General features: G+C 53.0%; 1 protein-coding gene across 1 annotated transcript in view; it reads left to right on the plus strand.

The window, feature by feature from the left end:
* The window catches only part of LOC135515566 (carboxypeptidase M-like), a 123,661-nt gene that overhangs the window by 21,928 nt on the left and 83,810 nt on the right, over window positions 1–17,923 (plus strand). Inside the window, exon 3 of the mRNA XM_064939186.1 lies at window positions 59–156. Within this exon, the coding sequence (XP_064795258.1) occupies window positions 59–156 (98 nt within the window). The remainder of the gene's footprint in view (window positions 1–58; window positions 157–17,923) is intronic.

A 17,923-nucleotide genomic window follows, 5' to 3' on the forward strand; every position in this document is an offset into this window, starting at 1 on the left:
GATTTGATGAGTAAATATCTTGGTGGTTCCTCTGTATAATGGTGTTGTTTGTTGGCAGGGAGAGACCTCTGGGTGCTCATTCTGGGAAAGAATCCGGCTGAGCACCAGATGGGAATTCCTGAATTCAAATATGTTGGGAATATGCATGGAAATGAGGTAAGCTCATCATGGAGGCGCCGACACACACACACACACACACACGGACGGAGAGACGCACACACGGACAGAGAAACACACGGACGGAGAAACACACGGACGCACACAGACACGGGCGGAAGGAGAGACACACGGACGGAGAGACGCACACACGGACGGAGAGACGCACACACGGACGGAGAGACACACACACGGACGGAGAGACGCACACACGGACGGAGAGACGCACGGACGGAGAAACACACGGACGCACACAGACACGGGCGGAAGGAGAGACACACGGACGGAGAGACGCACACACGGACGGAGAGACGCACAAACGGACGGAGAGACGCACAGACGCACAACCGGATGGAGAGACGCACACACGGACGGAGAGACGCACGGACGCACACACAGACACGGGCGGACGGAGAGACACACGGACGCACACACAGACACGGGCGGACGGAGAGACACACGGACGCACACACAGACACGGGCGGACGGAGAGACGCACGGACGCACACACAGACACGGGCGGACGGAGAGACACACGGACGGAGAGACACACGGACGCACACACAGACACGGGCGGACGGAGAGACGCACGGACGCACACACAGACACGGGCGGACGGAGAGACAGATATAGACAGACACAGACCAAACAGGAAATGAAATGAATGTAGACGAGGGGGCCTCCCCTCATATCAAACAAACAACTCAACCTTGCATGTCCTCCTCTTTCCTTTGGCCTTGCTAAATGTGGAAGCAGGGGTGGACTGCTGCAGACACACACACTGTGTGATTAGGGTTGTGTGGAGATGGATGGAGAGGTCCTTAAATAGAGATGTTTCATCGTTATGTCTTGAGGGACATGCCGTGTGTGTGTGTCCGTCCTTCAGTCCGTGGCCTGTGGGAAAGAGAGGGCGGGGGCTGGGACCACAAAGAGTTGTAGAAGCTGAGGGCTCTGGGGCCTGGAGGGCCACAGAGGAGGAGCAGCTGACTGTGACCCCAGCAGGAGGAGGTTGAAGAGGGACTCTTTTCACACTGGTCCCCCCCCCCTTCTTGATCCCAAGTCTTTCTCCCATCCCCTCCCTATCGCCCTCCGTTCCTCCACTCTGGTTCCCTCGGGTCTCCTCCTGTCTGGTTTCCCCCGGGGCTCCATTGTAAGTCCCAGTCCTCCTCCAGGGGTCTGAATTAAACCCTCTTTGCAGGAGATAGCGACACCACTCTACTCTCAGACCGGTGAAATCTGATGAAGAAAAATGAGGTTGAGAACTCCGGCCAACGCACAGCAGATACGCACAGCAGATACGCACAGCAGATACGCGCAGCAGATACGCGCAGCAGATACGCGCAGCAGATACGCACAGAGAGAGCGAGAGAAAGCTGCTCTTCAGCATTACTGTAGTAAACAAACACTAACAGGCTTTATTAGTAATAAGATAAACAACTACGTATCATGTTGTTTAAAAAGTGTTAAAAAAAACTGGTGTTCATAATTTACTTCATTGTCCCCATAGGAAAATATATGTTTTTACGGTCAATTTAGAAAACAGAACCAGTCAAGTTTAGACACACTTACTCATTCCAGGGTTTTTCTTTATTTTTACAGTTTTCTACATTGTAGAATAATAGTGAAGACATCGAGACTATGAAATAAAACACATAGTTGAGAGAATGCCAAGAATGTGCAAAGCTGCCATCAAGGCAAAGAGTAGCTACTTTGAAGAATCTGGAACAAAACATTATATTTTGATTTGTTTAATCAAAATTGATTCCAGATTCTTCAAAGTAGCTACTCTTTGCCTTGATGACAGCTTTGCACATTCTTGGCATTCTCTCAACTATCTGTGTTATTTCATAGTCTCGATGTCTTCACTATTATTCTACAATGTAGAAAATGGTTCAAATAGACAGGGTCACAGAGTGATTCTGGGTAGTCTGAAGCAAGTCTACTCTGAAACTAAAGTGTACACCTCACACATGGTTATGGGCTTAAAGAACAAGACACCTGTACCATGTCAGATACAGAGTTGAAACTAAAGTGTACACCTCACACATGGTTATGGGCTTAAAGAACAAGACACCTTTACCATGTCAGATACAGAGTTGAAACTAAAGTGTACACCTCACACATGGTTATGGGCTTAAAGAACAAGACACCAGTACCATGTCAGATACAGAGTTGAAACTAAAGTGTACACCTCACACATGGTTATGGGCTTAAAGAACAAGACACCAGTACCATGTCAGATACAGAGTTGAAACTAAAGTGTACACCTCACACATGGTTATGGGCTTAAAGAAGACACCTGTACCATGTCAGATACAGAGTTGAAACTAAAGTGTACACCTCACACATGGTTATGGGCTTAAAGAACAAGACACCAGTACCATGTCAGATACAGAGTTGAAACTAAAGTGTACACCTCACACATGGTTATGGGCTTAAAGAACAAGACACCTGTACCATGTCAGATATAGAGTTGAAACTAAAGTGTACACCTCACACATGGTTATGGGCTTAAAGAACAAGACAAATGGTACCATGTCAGATATAGAGTTGAAACTAAAGTGTACACCTCACACATGGTTATGGGCTTAAAGAACAAGACAAATGGTACCATGTCAGATATAGAGTTGAAACTAAAGTGTACACCTCACACATGGTTATGGGCTTAAAGAAGACACCTGTACCATGTCAGATACAGAGTTGAAACTAAAGTGTACACCTCACACATGGTTATGGGCTTAAAGAACAAGACACCAGTACCATGTCAGATACAGAGTTGAAACTAAAGTGTACACCTCACACATGGTTATGGGCTTAAAGAACAAGACAAACGGTACCATGTCAGATACAGAGTTGAAACTAAAGTGTTATGGGCACACCTGTACCATGTCAGATACAGTACAAAGTGTACACCTCACACATGGTTATGGGCTTAAAGAAGACACCTGTACCATGTCAGATACAGAGTTGAAACTAAAGTGTACACCTTGGTTATGGGCTTAAAGAACAAGACACCTGTACCATGTCAGATACAGAGTTGAAACTAAAGTGTACACCTCACACATGGTTATGGGCTTAAAGAACAAGACACCAGTACCATGTCAGATACAGAGTTGAAACTAAAGTGTACACCTCACACATGGTTATGGGCTTAAAGAACAAGACACCTGTACCATGTCAGATACAGAGTTGAGACTAAAGTGTACACCTCACACATGGTTATGGGCTTAAAGAACAAGACACCAGTACCATGTCAGATACAGAGTTGAAACTAAAGTGTACACCTCACACATGGTTATGGGCTTAAACAACAAGACACCTGTAACATGTCAGATACAGAGTTGAAACTAAAGTGTACACCTCACACATGGTTATGGGCTTAAAGAACAAGACACCTGTACCATGTCAGATACAGAGTTGAGATGTATTACGTTTTGAGTTTGCTTCCCAATATTACACTTCATATACATCACAGAAGATTGAAATATAACAACTGCTTGAAATAGAAACACCAGATTTTCAACATTTTTTATAAAATTGTTTATGAATTATGAAAAATATGAATGATGTTCTCGGTAGTCTAGTGGACAATTTGGTCATTTGATTGCAGGAAAGGGTTTTAAAAGGTATGTACAGGTTTCCTGTTTGTCAGTTTGAAAGACACCATCTTGAAATGTGTCAGTTGGAAGGGAATGAACAGTTTTAACTCTCTTGCACCATGCTGCAGTTCCACCTGTGAACGCCCAGTCAGAAGCTTCCTTCAGAGGAGTGATGGCCGATCTCAACCGCAAAGAGACAATATGGGTGTATGTCTGTGATCCAGCCCAGCAGTAACGCACCTCATTCAGATTATTGGCTTATCCTAGTCTTTTAATTAAAGGGATATTTCGGGATTTTGGCATTGAGGCCCTTTTATCTACTTTCCCCAGAGTCAGATGAACTTGTGGATAAAATTTGTCTCATCATGCAGTTTGAAGGAAGTTGCTAACGAGTGCAGTTGCTAGCGAGCGCTAGTGCAGTTGCTAGCGAGCGCTAGTGCAGTTGATAACTAGCGCAGTTGCTAGCTAGCTTTAGTTAGCGTTTGCTTGCGAAACTACATCGAACTTCTTTAGTACTGGACATCGAGTTCATCTGACTCTGGGGAAGTAGACAAAGGGCCTTGTTGCTAAAATGCCGAAGTATCCCTTTAAGACTGATTAGTTAAATCAGGTCAGGTGTGTTACTGCTTGGTTGGGACAAAAGCCTGCACCCACGCCACGACGCCTGCAGATAGAAATGGTTGACCCCTACTTTAGTGAGATGGAATGGACTTGTGAGAAAATTGGAGGGTGTGGACTTGTGAGAAAATTGGAGGGTGTGGAAATAAGTGGAAACAAGACTTACTGTAAATAGACGTGACTCTGAGGAGTCTGCTGCTAGAAGACTTAAAGGCCCTAAGACGGCTAACAGTACTATGACTCAGACTGAGAGGCCCCCAGACAGCTAGTGGTGGTGGTAGTAGACTGAGAGGCCCCAAGACAGCTAGTGGTAGTAGTAGACTGAGAGGCCCCAAGACAGCTAGTGGTGGTAGTAGTAGACTGAGAGGCCCCAAGACAGCTAGTGGTGGTAGTAGTAGACTGAGAGGCCCCAAGACAGCTAGTGGTGGTAGTAGTAGACTGAGAGGCCCCAAGACAGCTAGTGGTGGTAGTAGTAGACTGAGAGGCCCCAAGACAGCTAGTGGTGGTAGTAGTAGACTGAGAGGCCCCAAGACAGCTAGTGGTAGTAGTAGACTGAGGCCCCAAGACAGCTAGTGGTAGTAGTAGACTGAGGCCCCAAGACAGCTAGTGGTAGTAGTAGACTGAGGCCCCAAGACAGCTAGTGGTGGTGGTGGTGGTAGTAGACTGAGGCCCCAAGACAGCTAGTGGTGGTGGTGGTGGTAGTAGACTGAGGCCCCAGACAGCTAGTGGTGGTGGTAGACTGAGAGGCCCCAAGACAGCTAGTGGTGGTAGTAGTAGACTGAGAGGCCCCAAGACAGCTAGTGGTGGTAGTAGTAGACTGAGAGGCCCCAAGACAGCTAGTGGTGGTAGTAGTAGACTGAGAGGCCCCAAGACAGCTAGTGGTAGTAGTAGACTGAGGCCCCAAGACAGCTAGTGGTAGTAGTAGACTGAGGCCCCAAGACAGCTAGTGGTAGTAGTAGACTGAGGCCCCAAGACAGCTAGTGGTGGTGGTGGTGGTAGTAGACTGAGGCCCCAAGACAGCTAGTGGTGGTGGTGGTGGTAGTAGACTGAGGCCCCAGACAGCTAGTGGTGGTGGTAGACTGAGGTCCCAAGACAGCTAGTGGTGGTAGTAGTAGACTGAGGCCCCAAGACAGCTGGTGGTGGTAGTAGACTGAGAGGGCCCAAGACAGCTAGTGGTGGTGGTGGTAGTAGTAGACTGAGAGGTCCCAAGACAGCTAGTGGTGGTAGTAGACTGAGAGGTCCCAAGACAGGTAGTGGTGGTAGTAGTAGACTGAGGCCCCAAGACAGCTAGTGGTGGTGGTGGTGGTGGTAGTAGTAGACTGAGAGGCCCCAAGACAGCTAGTGGTAGTAGTAGTAGACTGAGGCCCCAAGACAGGTAGTGGTGGTGGTGGTAGTAGTAGACTGAGAGGCCCCAGACAGCTAGTGGTAGTAGTAGACTGAGAGGGCCCAAGACAGCTAGTGGTGGTCGTAGTAGACTGAGGCCCCAAGACAGGTAGTGGTGGTAGTAGTAGACTGAGAGGTCCCAAGACAGCTAGTGGTGGTGGTGGTAGTAGACTGAGAGGCCCCCAAGACAGCTAGTGGTGGTAGTAGTAGACTGAGGCCCCAAGACAGCTAGTGGTGGTGGTGGTAGACTGAGGCCCCAAGACAGCTAGTGGTGGTGGTGGTAGACTGAGGCCCCAAGACAGCTAGTGGTGGTGGTGGTAGTAGTAGACTGAGAGGCCCCAAGACAGCTAGTGGTAGTAGTAGACTGAGAGGTCCCAAGACAGGTAGTGGTGGTAGTAGTAGACTGAGGCCCCAAGACAGCTAGTGGTGGTAGTAGACTGAGAGGCCCCAAGACAGCTAGTGGTGGTAGTAGACTGAGGTCCCAAGACAGCTAGTGGTAGTGGTAGTAGACTGAGAGGTCCCAAGACAGCTAGTGGTGGTAGTGGTAGTAGACTGAGAGGTCCCAAGACAGCTAGTGGTGGTAGTAGTAGACTGAGAGGTCCCAAGACAGCTAGTGGTAGTAGTAGACTGAGAGGTCCCAAGACAGGTAGTGGTGGTAGTAGTAGACTGAGGCCCCAAGACAGCTGGTGATGGTGGTGGTCGTAGTAGACTGATGCCCCAAGACAGCTAGTGGTAGTAGTAGACTGAGAGGTCCCAAGACAGCTAGTGGTGGTGGTAGTAGACTGAGGCCCCAAGACAGCTAGTGGTGGTGGTAGTAGTAGACTGAGGCCCCAAGACAGCTAGTGGTGGTGGTGGTAGTAGGAGACTGAGAGGCCCCAAGACAGCTAGTGGTAGTAGTAGACTGAGAGGTCCCAAGACAGGTAGTGGTGGTAGTAGTAGACTGAGGCCCCAAGACAGCTGGTGATGGTGGTGGTCGTAGTAGACTGATGCCCCAAGACAGGTAGTGGTGGTAGTAGTAGACTGAGGCCCCAAGACAGCTAGTGGTGGTGGTAGACTGAGAGGCCCCCAAGACAGCTAGTGGTGGTAGTAGTAGACTGAGGCCCCAAGACAGCTAGTGGTGGTGGTGGTGGTAGTAGTCTGAGGCCCCAAGACAGCTAGTGGTAGTAGTAGACTGAGAGGTCCCAAGACAGCTAGTGGTGGTGGTGGTAGTCGTAGACTGAGGCCCCAAGACAGCTAGTGGTGGTAGTAGACTGAGAGGTCCCAAGACAGCTAGTGGTGGTAGTAGACTGAGGCCCCAAGACAGCTAGTGGTGGTGGTGGTAGTCGTAGACTGAGGCCCCAAGACAGCTGGTGATGGTAGTAGACTGAGAGGTCCCAAGACAGCTAGTGGTGGTAGTAGACTGAGGTCCCAAGACAGGTAGTGGTGGTAGTAGTAGACTGAGGCCCCAAGACAGCTAGTGGTGGTAGTAGACTGAGAGGCCCCAAGACAGCTAGTGGTGGTAGTAGACTGAGGTCCCAAGACAGCTAGTGGTAGTGGTAGTAGACTGAGAGGTCCCAAGACAGCTAGTGGTGGTAGTGGTAGTAGACTGAGAGGTCCCAAGACAGCTAGTGGTGGTAGTAGTAGACTGAGAGGCCCCAAGACAGCTAGTGGTGGTAGTAGACTGATAGGCCCCAAGACAGCTAGTGGTGGTGGTAGTAGACTGAGGCCCCAAGACAGCTAGTGGTGGTGGTGGTGGTAGTAGACTGAGAGGCCCCAAGACAGCTAGTGGTAGTAGTAGACTGAGAGGTCCCAAGACAGGTAGTGGTGGTAGTAGTAGACTGAGGCCCCAAGACAGCTGGTGATGGTGGTGGTCGTAGTAGACTGATGCCCCAAGACAGCTAGTGGTAGTAGTAGACTGAGAGGTCCCAAGACAGCTAGTGGTGGTGGTAGTAGACTGAGGCCCCAAGACAGCTAGTGGTGGTGGTAGTAGTAGACTGAGGCCCCAAGACAGCTAGTGGTGGTGGTGGTAGTAGGAGACTGAGAGGCCCCAAGACAGCTAGTGGTAGTAGTAGACTGAGAGGTCCCAAGACAGGTAGTGGTGGTAGTAGTAGACTGAGGCCCCAAGACAGCTGGTGATGGTGGTGGTCGTAGTAGACTGATGCCCCAAGACAGGTAGTGGTGGTAGTAGTAGACTGAGGCCCCAAGACAGCTAGTGGTGGTGGTAGACTGAGAGGCCCCCAAGACAGCTAGTGGTGGTAGTAGTAGACTGAGGCCCCAAGACAGCTAGTGGTGGTGGTGGTGGTAGTAGTCTGAGGCCCCAAGACAGCTAGTGGTAGTAGTAGACTGAGAGGTCCCAAGACAGCTAGTGGTGGTGGTGGTAGTCGTAGACTGAGGCCCCAAGACAGCTAGTGGTGGTGGTAGTAGACTGAGAGGTCCCAAGACAGCTAGTGGTGGTAGTAGACTGAGGCCCCAAGACAGCTAGTGGTGGTGGTAGTCGTAGACTGAGGCCCCAAGACAGCTGGTGATGGTAGTAGACTGAGAGGTCCCAAGACAGCTAGTGGTGGTAGTAGACTGAGGTCCCAAGACAGGTAGTGGTGGTAGTAGACTGAGAGGTCCCAAGACAGCTAGTGGTGGTAGTAGACTGAGGTCCCAAGACAGGTAGTGGTGGTAGTAGTAGACTGAGAGGCCCCAAGACAGCTAGTGGTGGTAGTAGACTGAGGTCCCAAGACAGGTAGTGGTGGTAGTAGTAGACTGAGAGGCCCCAAGACAGCTGGTGATGGTAGTAGACTGAGAGGTCCCAAGACAGGTAGTGGTGGTAGTAGTAGACTGAGAGGCCCCAAGACAGCTGGTGATGGTAGTAGACTGAGAGGCCCCAGACAGCTAGTGGTAGTAGTAGACTGAGAGGCCCCAAGACAGCTAGTGGTGGTGGTGGTCGTAGTAGACTGAGGCCCCAAGACAGGTAGTGGTGGTAGTAGTAGACTGAGGCCCCAAGACAGCTAGTGGTGGTGGTGGTAGTAGACTGAGGCCCCAAGACAGCTAGTGGTAGTGGTAGTAGACTGAGAGGCCCCAAGACAGCTAGTGGTGGTAGTAGACTGAGAGGTCCCAAGACAGCTAGTGGTAGTAGTAGTAGACTGAGAGGCCCCAAGACAGCTAGAGGTGGTAGTCGTAGACTGAGGCCCCAAGACAGCTAGTGGTAGTGGTAGTAGACTGAGAGGTCCCAAGACAGCTAGTGGTGGTAGTAGTAGACTGAGAGGTCCCAAGACAGCTAGTGGTAGTAGTAGTAGACTGATAGGCCCCAAGACAGCTAGTGGTGGTAGTAGACTGAGGCCCCAAGACAGCTAGTGGTGGTGGTGGTAGTAGACTGAGAGGCCCCAAGACAGCTAGTGGTGGTGGTAGACTGAGAGGTCCCAAGACAGCTAGTGGTGGTAGTAGACTGAGGTCCCAAGACAGCTAGTGGTAGTAGTAGTAGACTGATAGGCCCCAAGACAGCTAGTGGTGGTGGTAGTAGACTGAGGCCCCAAGACAGCTAGTGGTGGTGGTGGTGGTAGTAGACTGAGAGGCCCCAAGACAGCTAGTGGTGGTGGTAGTAGTAGACTGAGGCCCCAAGACAGCTAGTGGTGGTGGTAGTATTAGACTGAGGCCCCAAGACAGCTAGTGGCGGTGGTGGTAGTAGTAGACTGAGAGGCCCCAAGACAGCTAGTGGTAGTAGTAGACTGAGTGGTCCCAAGACAGGTAGTGGTGGTAGTAGTAGACTGAGAGGCCCCAAGACAGCTGGTGATGGTAGTAGACTGAGAGGCCCCAGACAGCTAGTGGTAGTAGTAAACTGAGAGGCCCCAAGACAGCTAGTGGTGGTGGTCGTAGTAGACTGAGGCCCCAAGACAGGTAGTGGTGGTAGTAGTAGACTGAGGCCCCAAGACAGCTAGTGGTGGTGGTGGTGGTGGTAGTAGACTGAGGCCCCAAGACAGCTAGTGGTAGTGGTAGTAGACTGAGAGGCCCCAAGACAGCTAGTGGTGGTAGTAGACTGAGAGGTCCCAAGACAGCTAGTGGTAGTAGTAGTAGACTGAGAGGCCCCAAGACAGCTAGAGGTGGTAGTCGTAGACTGAGAGGTCCCAAGACAGCTAGTGGTAGTAGTAGTAGACTGATAGGCCCCAAGACAGCTAGTGGTGGTAGTAGACTGAGGCCCCAAGACAGCTAGTGGTGGTGGTGGTAGTAGACTGAGAGGCCCCAAGACAGCTAGTGGTGGTGGTAGTAGTAGACTGAGGCCCCAAGACAGCTAGTGGTGGTGGTAGACTGAGGCCCCAAGACAGCTAGTGGTGGTGGTGGTAGTAGACTGAGGCCCCAAGACAGCTAGTGGTAGTAGTAGACTGAGGCCCCAAGACAGCTAGTGGTGGTGGTAGACTGAGGCCCCAAGACAGCTAGTGGTGGTGGTAGTAGTAGACTGAGGCCCCAAGACAGCTAGTGGTGGTGGTAGACTGAGGCCCCAAGACAGCTAGTGGTGGTGGTAGTAGTAGACTGAGGCCCCAAGACAGCTAGTGGTAGTAGTAGACTGAGGCCCCAAGACAGCTAGTGGTGGTGGTAGTAGACTGAGGCCCCAAGACAGCTAGTGGTGGTGGTGGTGGTAGTAGACTGAGAGGCCCCAAGACAGCTAGTGGTGGTGGTAGTAGACTGAGAGGCCCCAAGACGGGTAGTGGTAGTAGTAGTAGACTGATAGGCCCCAAGACAGCTAGTGGTGGTGGTAGTAGACTGAGGCCCCAAGACAGCTAGTGGTGGTGGTGGTAGTAGACTGAGAGGCCCCAAGACAGCTAGTGGTGGTAGTAGACTGAGGCCCCAAGACAGCTAGTGGTGGTGGTGGTAGTAGACTGAGAGGCCCCAAGACAGCTAGTGGTGGTGGTAGTAGTAGACTGAGGCCCCAAGACAGCTAGTGGTGGTGGTAGTAGTAGACTGAGGCCCCAAGACAGCTAGTGGTGGTGGTAGTAGACTGAGGCCCCAAGACAGCTAGTGGTGGTGGTGGTGGTAGTAGACTGAGAGGCCCCAAGACAGCTAGTGGTGGTGGTAGTAGACTGAGAGGCCCCAAGACGGGTAGTGGTAGTAGTAGTAGACTGATAGGCCCCAAGACAGCTAGTGGTGGTAGTAGACTGAGGCCCCAAGACAGCTAGTGGTGGTGGTGGTAGTAGACTGAGAGGCCCCAAGACAGCTAGTGGTGGTGGTAGTAGTAGACTGAGGCCCCAAGACAGCTAGTGGTGGTGGTAGTAGTAGACTGAGGCCCCAAGACAGCTAGTGGTGGTGGTGGTGGTAGTAGACTGAGAGGCCCCAAGACAGCTAGTGGTGGTGGTAGTAGTAGACTGAGGCCCCAAGACAGCTAGTGGTGGTGGTGGTGGTAGTAGACTGAGGCCCCAAGACAGCTAGTGGTGGTGGTGGTGGTAGTAGTAGACTGAGGCCCCAAGACAGCTAGTGGTGGTGGTAGTAGACTGAGAGGCCCCAAGACGGGTAGTGGTGGTGGTAGTAGTAGACTGAGAGGCCCCAAGACAGCTAGTGGTGGTGGTAGTAGTAGACTGAGAGGCCCCAAGACAGCTAGTGGTGGAAGAAGGGTCGTACTCTACAGATGTTGTAGAGAATGAACCTGAAGGAGCGAGTCGCTGCTTTGATGTTTGCAGAGGTTGACTGGGTGTTGTCCAGGGTCACGCTAAGGTTGTTTATGCTCTGGGAGGGGGACGCCGTGGAGTTGTCATCCGGGATGGAGAAGTCTTGGACCGGACAGGCACTTCCCCGGGAGGAAGAGCAGCTCCGTGTTGTTGAGCTTGAGGTAGCGGGCCGACGTCCAAGCTGAGATGTCTGTCTGGCACACAGAGATACCTGTCGCCACCTGGGTGTCAGAAGGAGAAGAGCAGCTGAGTGTCATCCTCGTAGCAGTGATGGGAGAGACCATGTGACCATGTGAGGATATGAGGGAGCAGAGTGACTTGGTTTATAGAGAGCAGAGGAGAGGGCCTAGAACTAAACTTAAACCTAGAACAAATGGCACCCTATTTCTCTTTTATAGTCAAATCAAATCTTTTATAGTGCACTATTATTATTATTTTTTTACCAGATCCCTATCAAAAGAAGTGCACTAAATAGGGAATAGTGTGCTATTTGGGAAGCATGAAGCCAGTAGACACAATTCCACCTCCATTTGACCATTTTACTTCTGTCTTCAATGATGTCGCTTCACGTCTGGCTGAGGGGAAAACACGGTGAGAACGAGCTGTTAGCGAGGTATACAGACTGCTGTGAATATTCTCTCTCTCTCTCAGAAGTAGTGTTTCTATTTTTACTCTCAACTTTGCAACTTTATGAGGCGAGTCGGCGCTGCTTGGTTTGATTTCTGATTGGTTTTATGAGGAGAGGAGCGTTGCTGTGTGGTTAGAGCCACCCTAGGGCTGTCAACAGTTTAGGGGAGGGGTGGTTAGAGCCACCCTAGGGCTGTCAACAGTTTAGGGGAGGGGTGGTTAGCCACCCTAGGGCTGTCAACAGTTTAGGGGAGGGGTGGTTAGAGCCACCCTAGGGCTGTCAACAGTTTAGGGGAGGGGTGGTTAGAGCCACCCTAGGGTTGTCAACAGTTTAGGGTAGGGGTGGTTAGAGCCACCCTAGGGCTGTCAACAGTTTAGGGGAGGGGTGGTTAGAGCCACCCTAGGGCTGTCAACAGTTTAGGGGAGGGGTGGTTAGAGCCACCCTAGGGCTGTCAACAGTTTAGGGGAGGGGTGGTTAGAGCCACCCTAGGGTTGTCAACAGTTTAGGGGAGGGGTGGTTAGAGCCACCCTAGGGTTGTCAACAGTTTAGGGGAGGGGTGGTGAGCCACCCTAGGGCTGTCAACAGTTTAGGGGAGGGGTGGTTAGAGCCACCCTAGGGCTGTCAACAGTTTAGGGGAGGGGTGGTTAGAGCCACCCTAGGGCTGTCAACAGTTTAGGGGAGGGGTGGTTAGAGCCACCCTAGGGTTGTCAACAGTTTAGGGGAGGGGTGGTTAGAGCCACCCTAGGGCTGTCAACAGTTTAGGGGAGGGGTGGTTAGCCACCCTAGGGTTGTCAACAGTTTAGGGGAGGGGTGGTTAGAGCCACCCTAGGGCTGTCAACAGTTTAGGGGAGGGGTGGTTAGAGCCACCCTAGGGCTGTCAACAGTTTAGGGGAGGGGTGGTTAGAGCCACCCTAGGGTTGTCAACAGTTTAGGGGAGGGGTGGTTAGAGCCACCCTAGGGCTGTCAACAGTTTAGGGGAGGGGTGGTTAGAGCCACCCCAGGGCTGTCAACAGTTTAGGGGAGGGGTGGTTAGAGCCACCCTAGGGCTGTCAACAGTTTAGGGGAGGGGTGGTTAGAGCCACCCTAGGGCTGTCAACAGTTTAGGGGAGGGGTGGTTAGAGCCACCCTAGGGCTGTCAACAGTTTAGGGGAGGGGTGGTTAGAGCCACCCTAGGGCTGTCAACAGTTTAGGGGAGGGGTGGTTAGAGACACCCTAGGGCTGTCAACAGTTTAGGGGAGGGGTGGTTAGAGACACCCTAGGGCTGTCAACAGTTTAGGGGAGGGGTGGTTAGAGCCACCCCAGGGCTGTCAACAGTTTAGGGGAGGGGTGGTTAGAGCCACCCTAGGGCTGTCAACAGTTTAGGGAGGGGTGGTTAGAGCCACCCTAGGGCTGTCAACAGTTTAGGGGAGGGGTGGTTAGAGCCACCCTAGGGCTGTCAACAGTTTAGGGGAGGGGTGGTTAGAGCCACCCTAGGGCTGTCAACAGTTTAGGGGAGGGGTGGTTAGAGCCACCCCAGGGCTGTCAACAGTTTAGGGGAGGGGTGGTTAGAGCCACCCTAGGGCTGTCAACAGTTTAGGGGAGGGGTGGTTAGCCACCCTAGGGTTGTCAACAGTTTAGGGGAGGGGTGGTTAGAGCCACCCTAGGGCTGTCAACAGTTTAGGGGAGGGGTGGTTAGAGACACCCTAGGGCTGTCAACAGTTTAGGGGAGGGGTGGTTAGGGACACCCTAGGGCTGTCAACAGTTTAGGGGAGGGGTGGTTAGAGACACCCTAGGGCTGTCAACAGTTTAGGGGAGGGGTGGTTAGAGCCACCCCAGGGCTGTCAACAGTTTAGGGGAGGGGTGGTTAGAGCCACCCCAGGGCTGTCAACAGTTTAGGGGAGGGGTGGTTAGAGCCACCCCAGGGCTGTCAACAGTTTAAGGGAGGGGTGGAGGGTATGCTTCTGTTTCTAGAGTCCACTGTTGTACACGGATCTGTCCCAAATGGCGCTCTATTCCCTATGTAGTGCACTATTTCTGACCAGGCTCTTGTCAAAATGAATGCATTACATAGGGTCTGATTTGGGACTCAACACACAACTGTAATGTAACACTCTCCAATCCTCTCCTATTGCGAATAATTCAACTAATTCATGTTAATCAAAGCACTACAAAAACATCCATTTATTAACTAACAGCACTGTTTCCCTGTGCAGCTATCAGACGGGGCCAGCATTACTCCTCCTATCAGACAGGGCCAGCGCTACTCCTATCAGACAGGGCCAGCGTTACTCCTCCTATCAGGCAGGGCCAGCGTTACTCCTCCTATCAGGCAGGGCCAGCATTACTCCTCCTATCAGACAGGGCCAGCGTTACTCCTATCAGACAGGGCCAGCGTTACTCCTATCAGACAGGGCCAGCGTTACTCCTCCTATCAGACAGGGCCAGCGTTACTCCTCCTATCTGACTGGGCCAGCGTTACTCCCCCTATCAGTCGGGGCCAGCGTTACTACTCCTATCAGACAGGGCCAGCGTTACTCCTCCTATCAGACAGGGCCAGCGTTACTCCTCCTATCAGACAGGGCCAGCGTTACTCCTCCTATCAGACAGGGCCAGCGTTACTCCTCCCATCAGACAGGGCCAGCGTTACTCCTCCTATCAGACAGGGCCAGCGTTACTCCTCCTATCAGACAGGGCCAGCGTTACTCCTCCTATCAGACAGGGCCAGCGTTACTCCTCCTATCAGACAGGGCCAGCGTTACTCCTCCTATCAGACAGGGCCAGCGCTACTCCTATCAGACAGGGCCAGCGTTACTCCTCCTATCAGACAGGGCCAGCGTTACTCCTCCTATCAGACAGGGCCAGCGTTACTCCTCCTATCAGACAGGGCCAGCGTTACTCCTCCTATCAGACAGGGCCAGCGTTACTCCTCCTATCAGACAGGGCCAGCGTTACTCCTCCTATCAGACAGGGCCAGCGTTACTCCCCCTATCAGACAGGGCCAGCGTTACTCCTATCAGACAGGGCCAGCGTTACTCCCCCTATCAGACAGGGCCAGCGTTACTCCTATCAGACAGGGCCAGCGTTACTCCTATCAGACAGGGCCAGCGTTACTCCCCCTATCAGACAGGGCCAGCATTACTCCTATCAGACAGGGCCAGCGTTACTCCCCCTATCAGACAGGGCCAGCATTACTCCTATCAGGCAGGGCCAGCGTTACTCCTCCTATCAGACAGGGCCAGCGTTACTCCTCCTATCAGACAGGGCCAGCGTTACTCCTCCTATCAGACAGGGCCAGCGTTACTCCTCCTATCAGACAGGGCCAGCGTTACTCCTCCTATCAGACAGGGCCAGCGTTACTCCCCCTATCAGACAGGGCCAGCGTTACTCCTATCAGACAGGGCCAGCATTACTCCTATCAGACAGGGCCAGCATTACTCCTATCAGACAGGGCCAGCGTTACTCCTATCAGACAGGGCCAGCGTTACTCCTCCTATCAGACAGGGCCAGCATTACTCCTCCTATCAGACAAGGCCAGCATTACTCCTATCAGACAGGGCCAGCATTACTCCTATCAGACAGGGCCAGCATTACTCCTATCAGACAGGGCCAGCGTTACTACTCCTATCAGACAGGGCCAGCGTTACTCCTCCTATCAGACAGGGCCAGCGTTACTACTCCTATCAGACAGGGCCAGCGTTACTCCTCCTATCAGACAGGGCCAGCATTACTCCTATCAGACAGGGCCAGCGTTACTCCTCCTATCAGACAGGGCCAGCGTTACTCCTATCAGACAGGGCCAGCATTACTCCTCCTATCAGACAGGGCCAGCATTACTCCTCCTATCAGACAGGGCCAGCGTTACTCCTCCTATCAGACAGGGCCAGCGTTACTCCTCCTATCAGACAGGGCCAGCGTTACTCCTCCTATCAGACAGGGCCAGCGTTACTCCTCCTATCAGACAGGGCCAGCATTACTCCTCCTATCAGACAGGGCCAGCGTTACTCCTCCTATCAGACAGGGCCAGCATTACTCCTATCAGACAGGGCCAGCGTTACTCCTCCTATCAGACAGGGCCAGCGTTACTCCTCCTATCAGACAGGGCCAGCGTTACTCCTCCTATCAGACAGGGCCAGCGTTACTCCTCCTATCAGACAGGGCCAGCATTACTCCTCCTATCAGACAGGGCCAGCATTACTCCTATCAGACAGGGCCAGCGTTACTCCTCCTATCAGACAGGGCCAGCGTTACTCCTATCAGACAGGGCCAGCGTTACTCCTATCAGACAGGGCCAGCATTACTCCTATCAGACAGGGCCAGCATTACTCCTATCAGACGGGGCCAGCGTTACTCCTCCTATCAGACAGGGCCAGCGTTACTCCTATCAGACAGGGCCAGCGTTACTACTCCTATCAGACAGGGCCAGCGTTACTCCTCCTATCAGACAGGGCCAGCGTTACTCCTATCAGACAGGGCCAGCGTTACTCCTATCAGACAGGGCCAGCGTTACTACTCCTATCAGACAGGGCCAGCATTACTCCTCCTATCAGACAGGGCCAGCATTACTCCTCCTATCAGACAGGGCCAGCGTTACTCCTCCTATCAGACGGGGCCAGCGTTACTCCTCCTATCAGACAGGGCCAGCGTTACTCCTCCTATCAGACAGGGCCAGCATTACTCCTCCTATCAGACAGGGCCAGCGTTACTCCTCCTATCAGACAGGGCCAGCGTTACTCCTCCTATCAGACAGGGCCAGCGTTACTCCTCCTATCAGGCAGGGCCAGCGCTACTCCTCCTATCAGACAGGGCCAGCGTTACTCCTCCTATCAGGCAGGGCCAGCGTTACTCCTATCAGACAGGGCCAGCGTTACTCCTCCTATCAGGCAGGGCCAGCGTTACTCCTATCAGACAGGGCCAGCGTTACTCCTCCTATCAGACAGGGCCAGCGTTACTCCTCCTATCAGACAGGTCCAGCGTTACTCCCCCTATCAGACAGGGCCAGCGCTACTCCCCCTGTCTGACTGGGCCAGCGTTACTCCCCCTCTCTGACTGGGCCAGCGTTACTCCCCCTCTCTGACTGGGCCAGCGTTACTCCCCCTCTCTGACTGGGCCAGCGTTACTCCCCCTCTCTGACTGGGCCAGCGTTACTCCCCCTCTCTGACTGGGCCAGCGTTACTCCCCCTCTCTGACTGGGCCAGCGCTACTCCCCCTCTCTGACTGGGCCAGCGCTACTCCCCCTCTCTGACTGGGCCAGCGCTACTCCCCCTCTCTGACTGGGCCAGCGCTACTCCCCCTCTCTGACTGGGCCAGCGCTACTCCCCCTCTCTGACTGGGCCAGCGCTACTCCCCCTCTCTGACTGGGCCAGCGCTACTCCCCTCTCTGACTGGGCCAGCGCTACTCCCCCTCTCTGACTGGGCCAGCGCTACTCCCCCTCTCTGACTGGGCCAGCCCTACTGCCCCTCTCTGACTGGGCCAGCGCTACTCCCCCTCTCTGACTGGTCCAGCGCTACTCCCCCTCTCTGACTGGGCCAGCCCTACTGCCCCTCTCTGACTGGGCCAGCGCTACTCCCCCTCTCTGACTGGTCCAGCGCTACTCCCCCTCTCTGACTGGGCCAGCGCTACTCCTCCTCTCTGACTGGGCCAGCGCTACTCCCCCTCTCTGACTGGGCCAGCGCTACTCCCCCTCTCTGACTGGGCCAGCGCTACTCCCCCTCTCTGACTGGGCCAGCGCTACTCCCCCTCTCTGACTGGGCCAGCGCTACTCCCCCTCTCTGACTGGGCCAGCGCTACTCCCCCTCTCTGACTGGGCCAGCGCTACTCCCCCTCTCTGACTGGGCCAGCGCTACTCCCCCTCTCTGACTGGGCCAGCGCTACTCCCCCTCTCTGACTGGGCCAGCGCTACTCCCCTCTCTGACTGGGCCAGCCCTACTGCCCCTCTCTG

This window comes from Oncorhynchus masou, chromosome 27, assembly GCF_036934945.1.
Source record: "Oncorhynchus masou masou isolate Uvic2021 chromosome 27, UVic_Omas_1.1, whole genome shotgun sequence".
NCBI classification, from domain to species: Eukaryota; Metazoa; Chordata; class Actinopteri; order Salmoniformes; family Salmonidae; genus Oncorhynchus; species Oncorhynchus masou.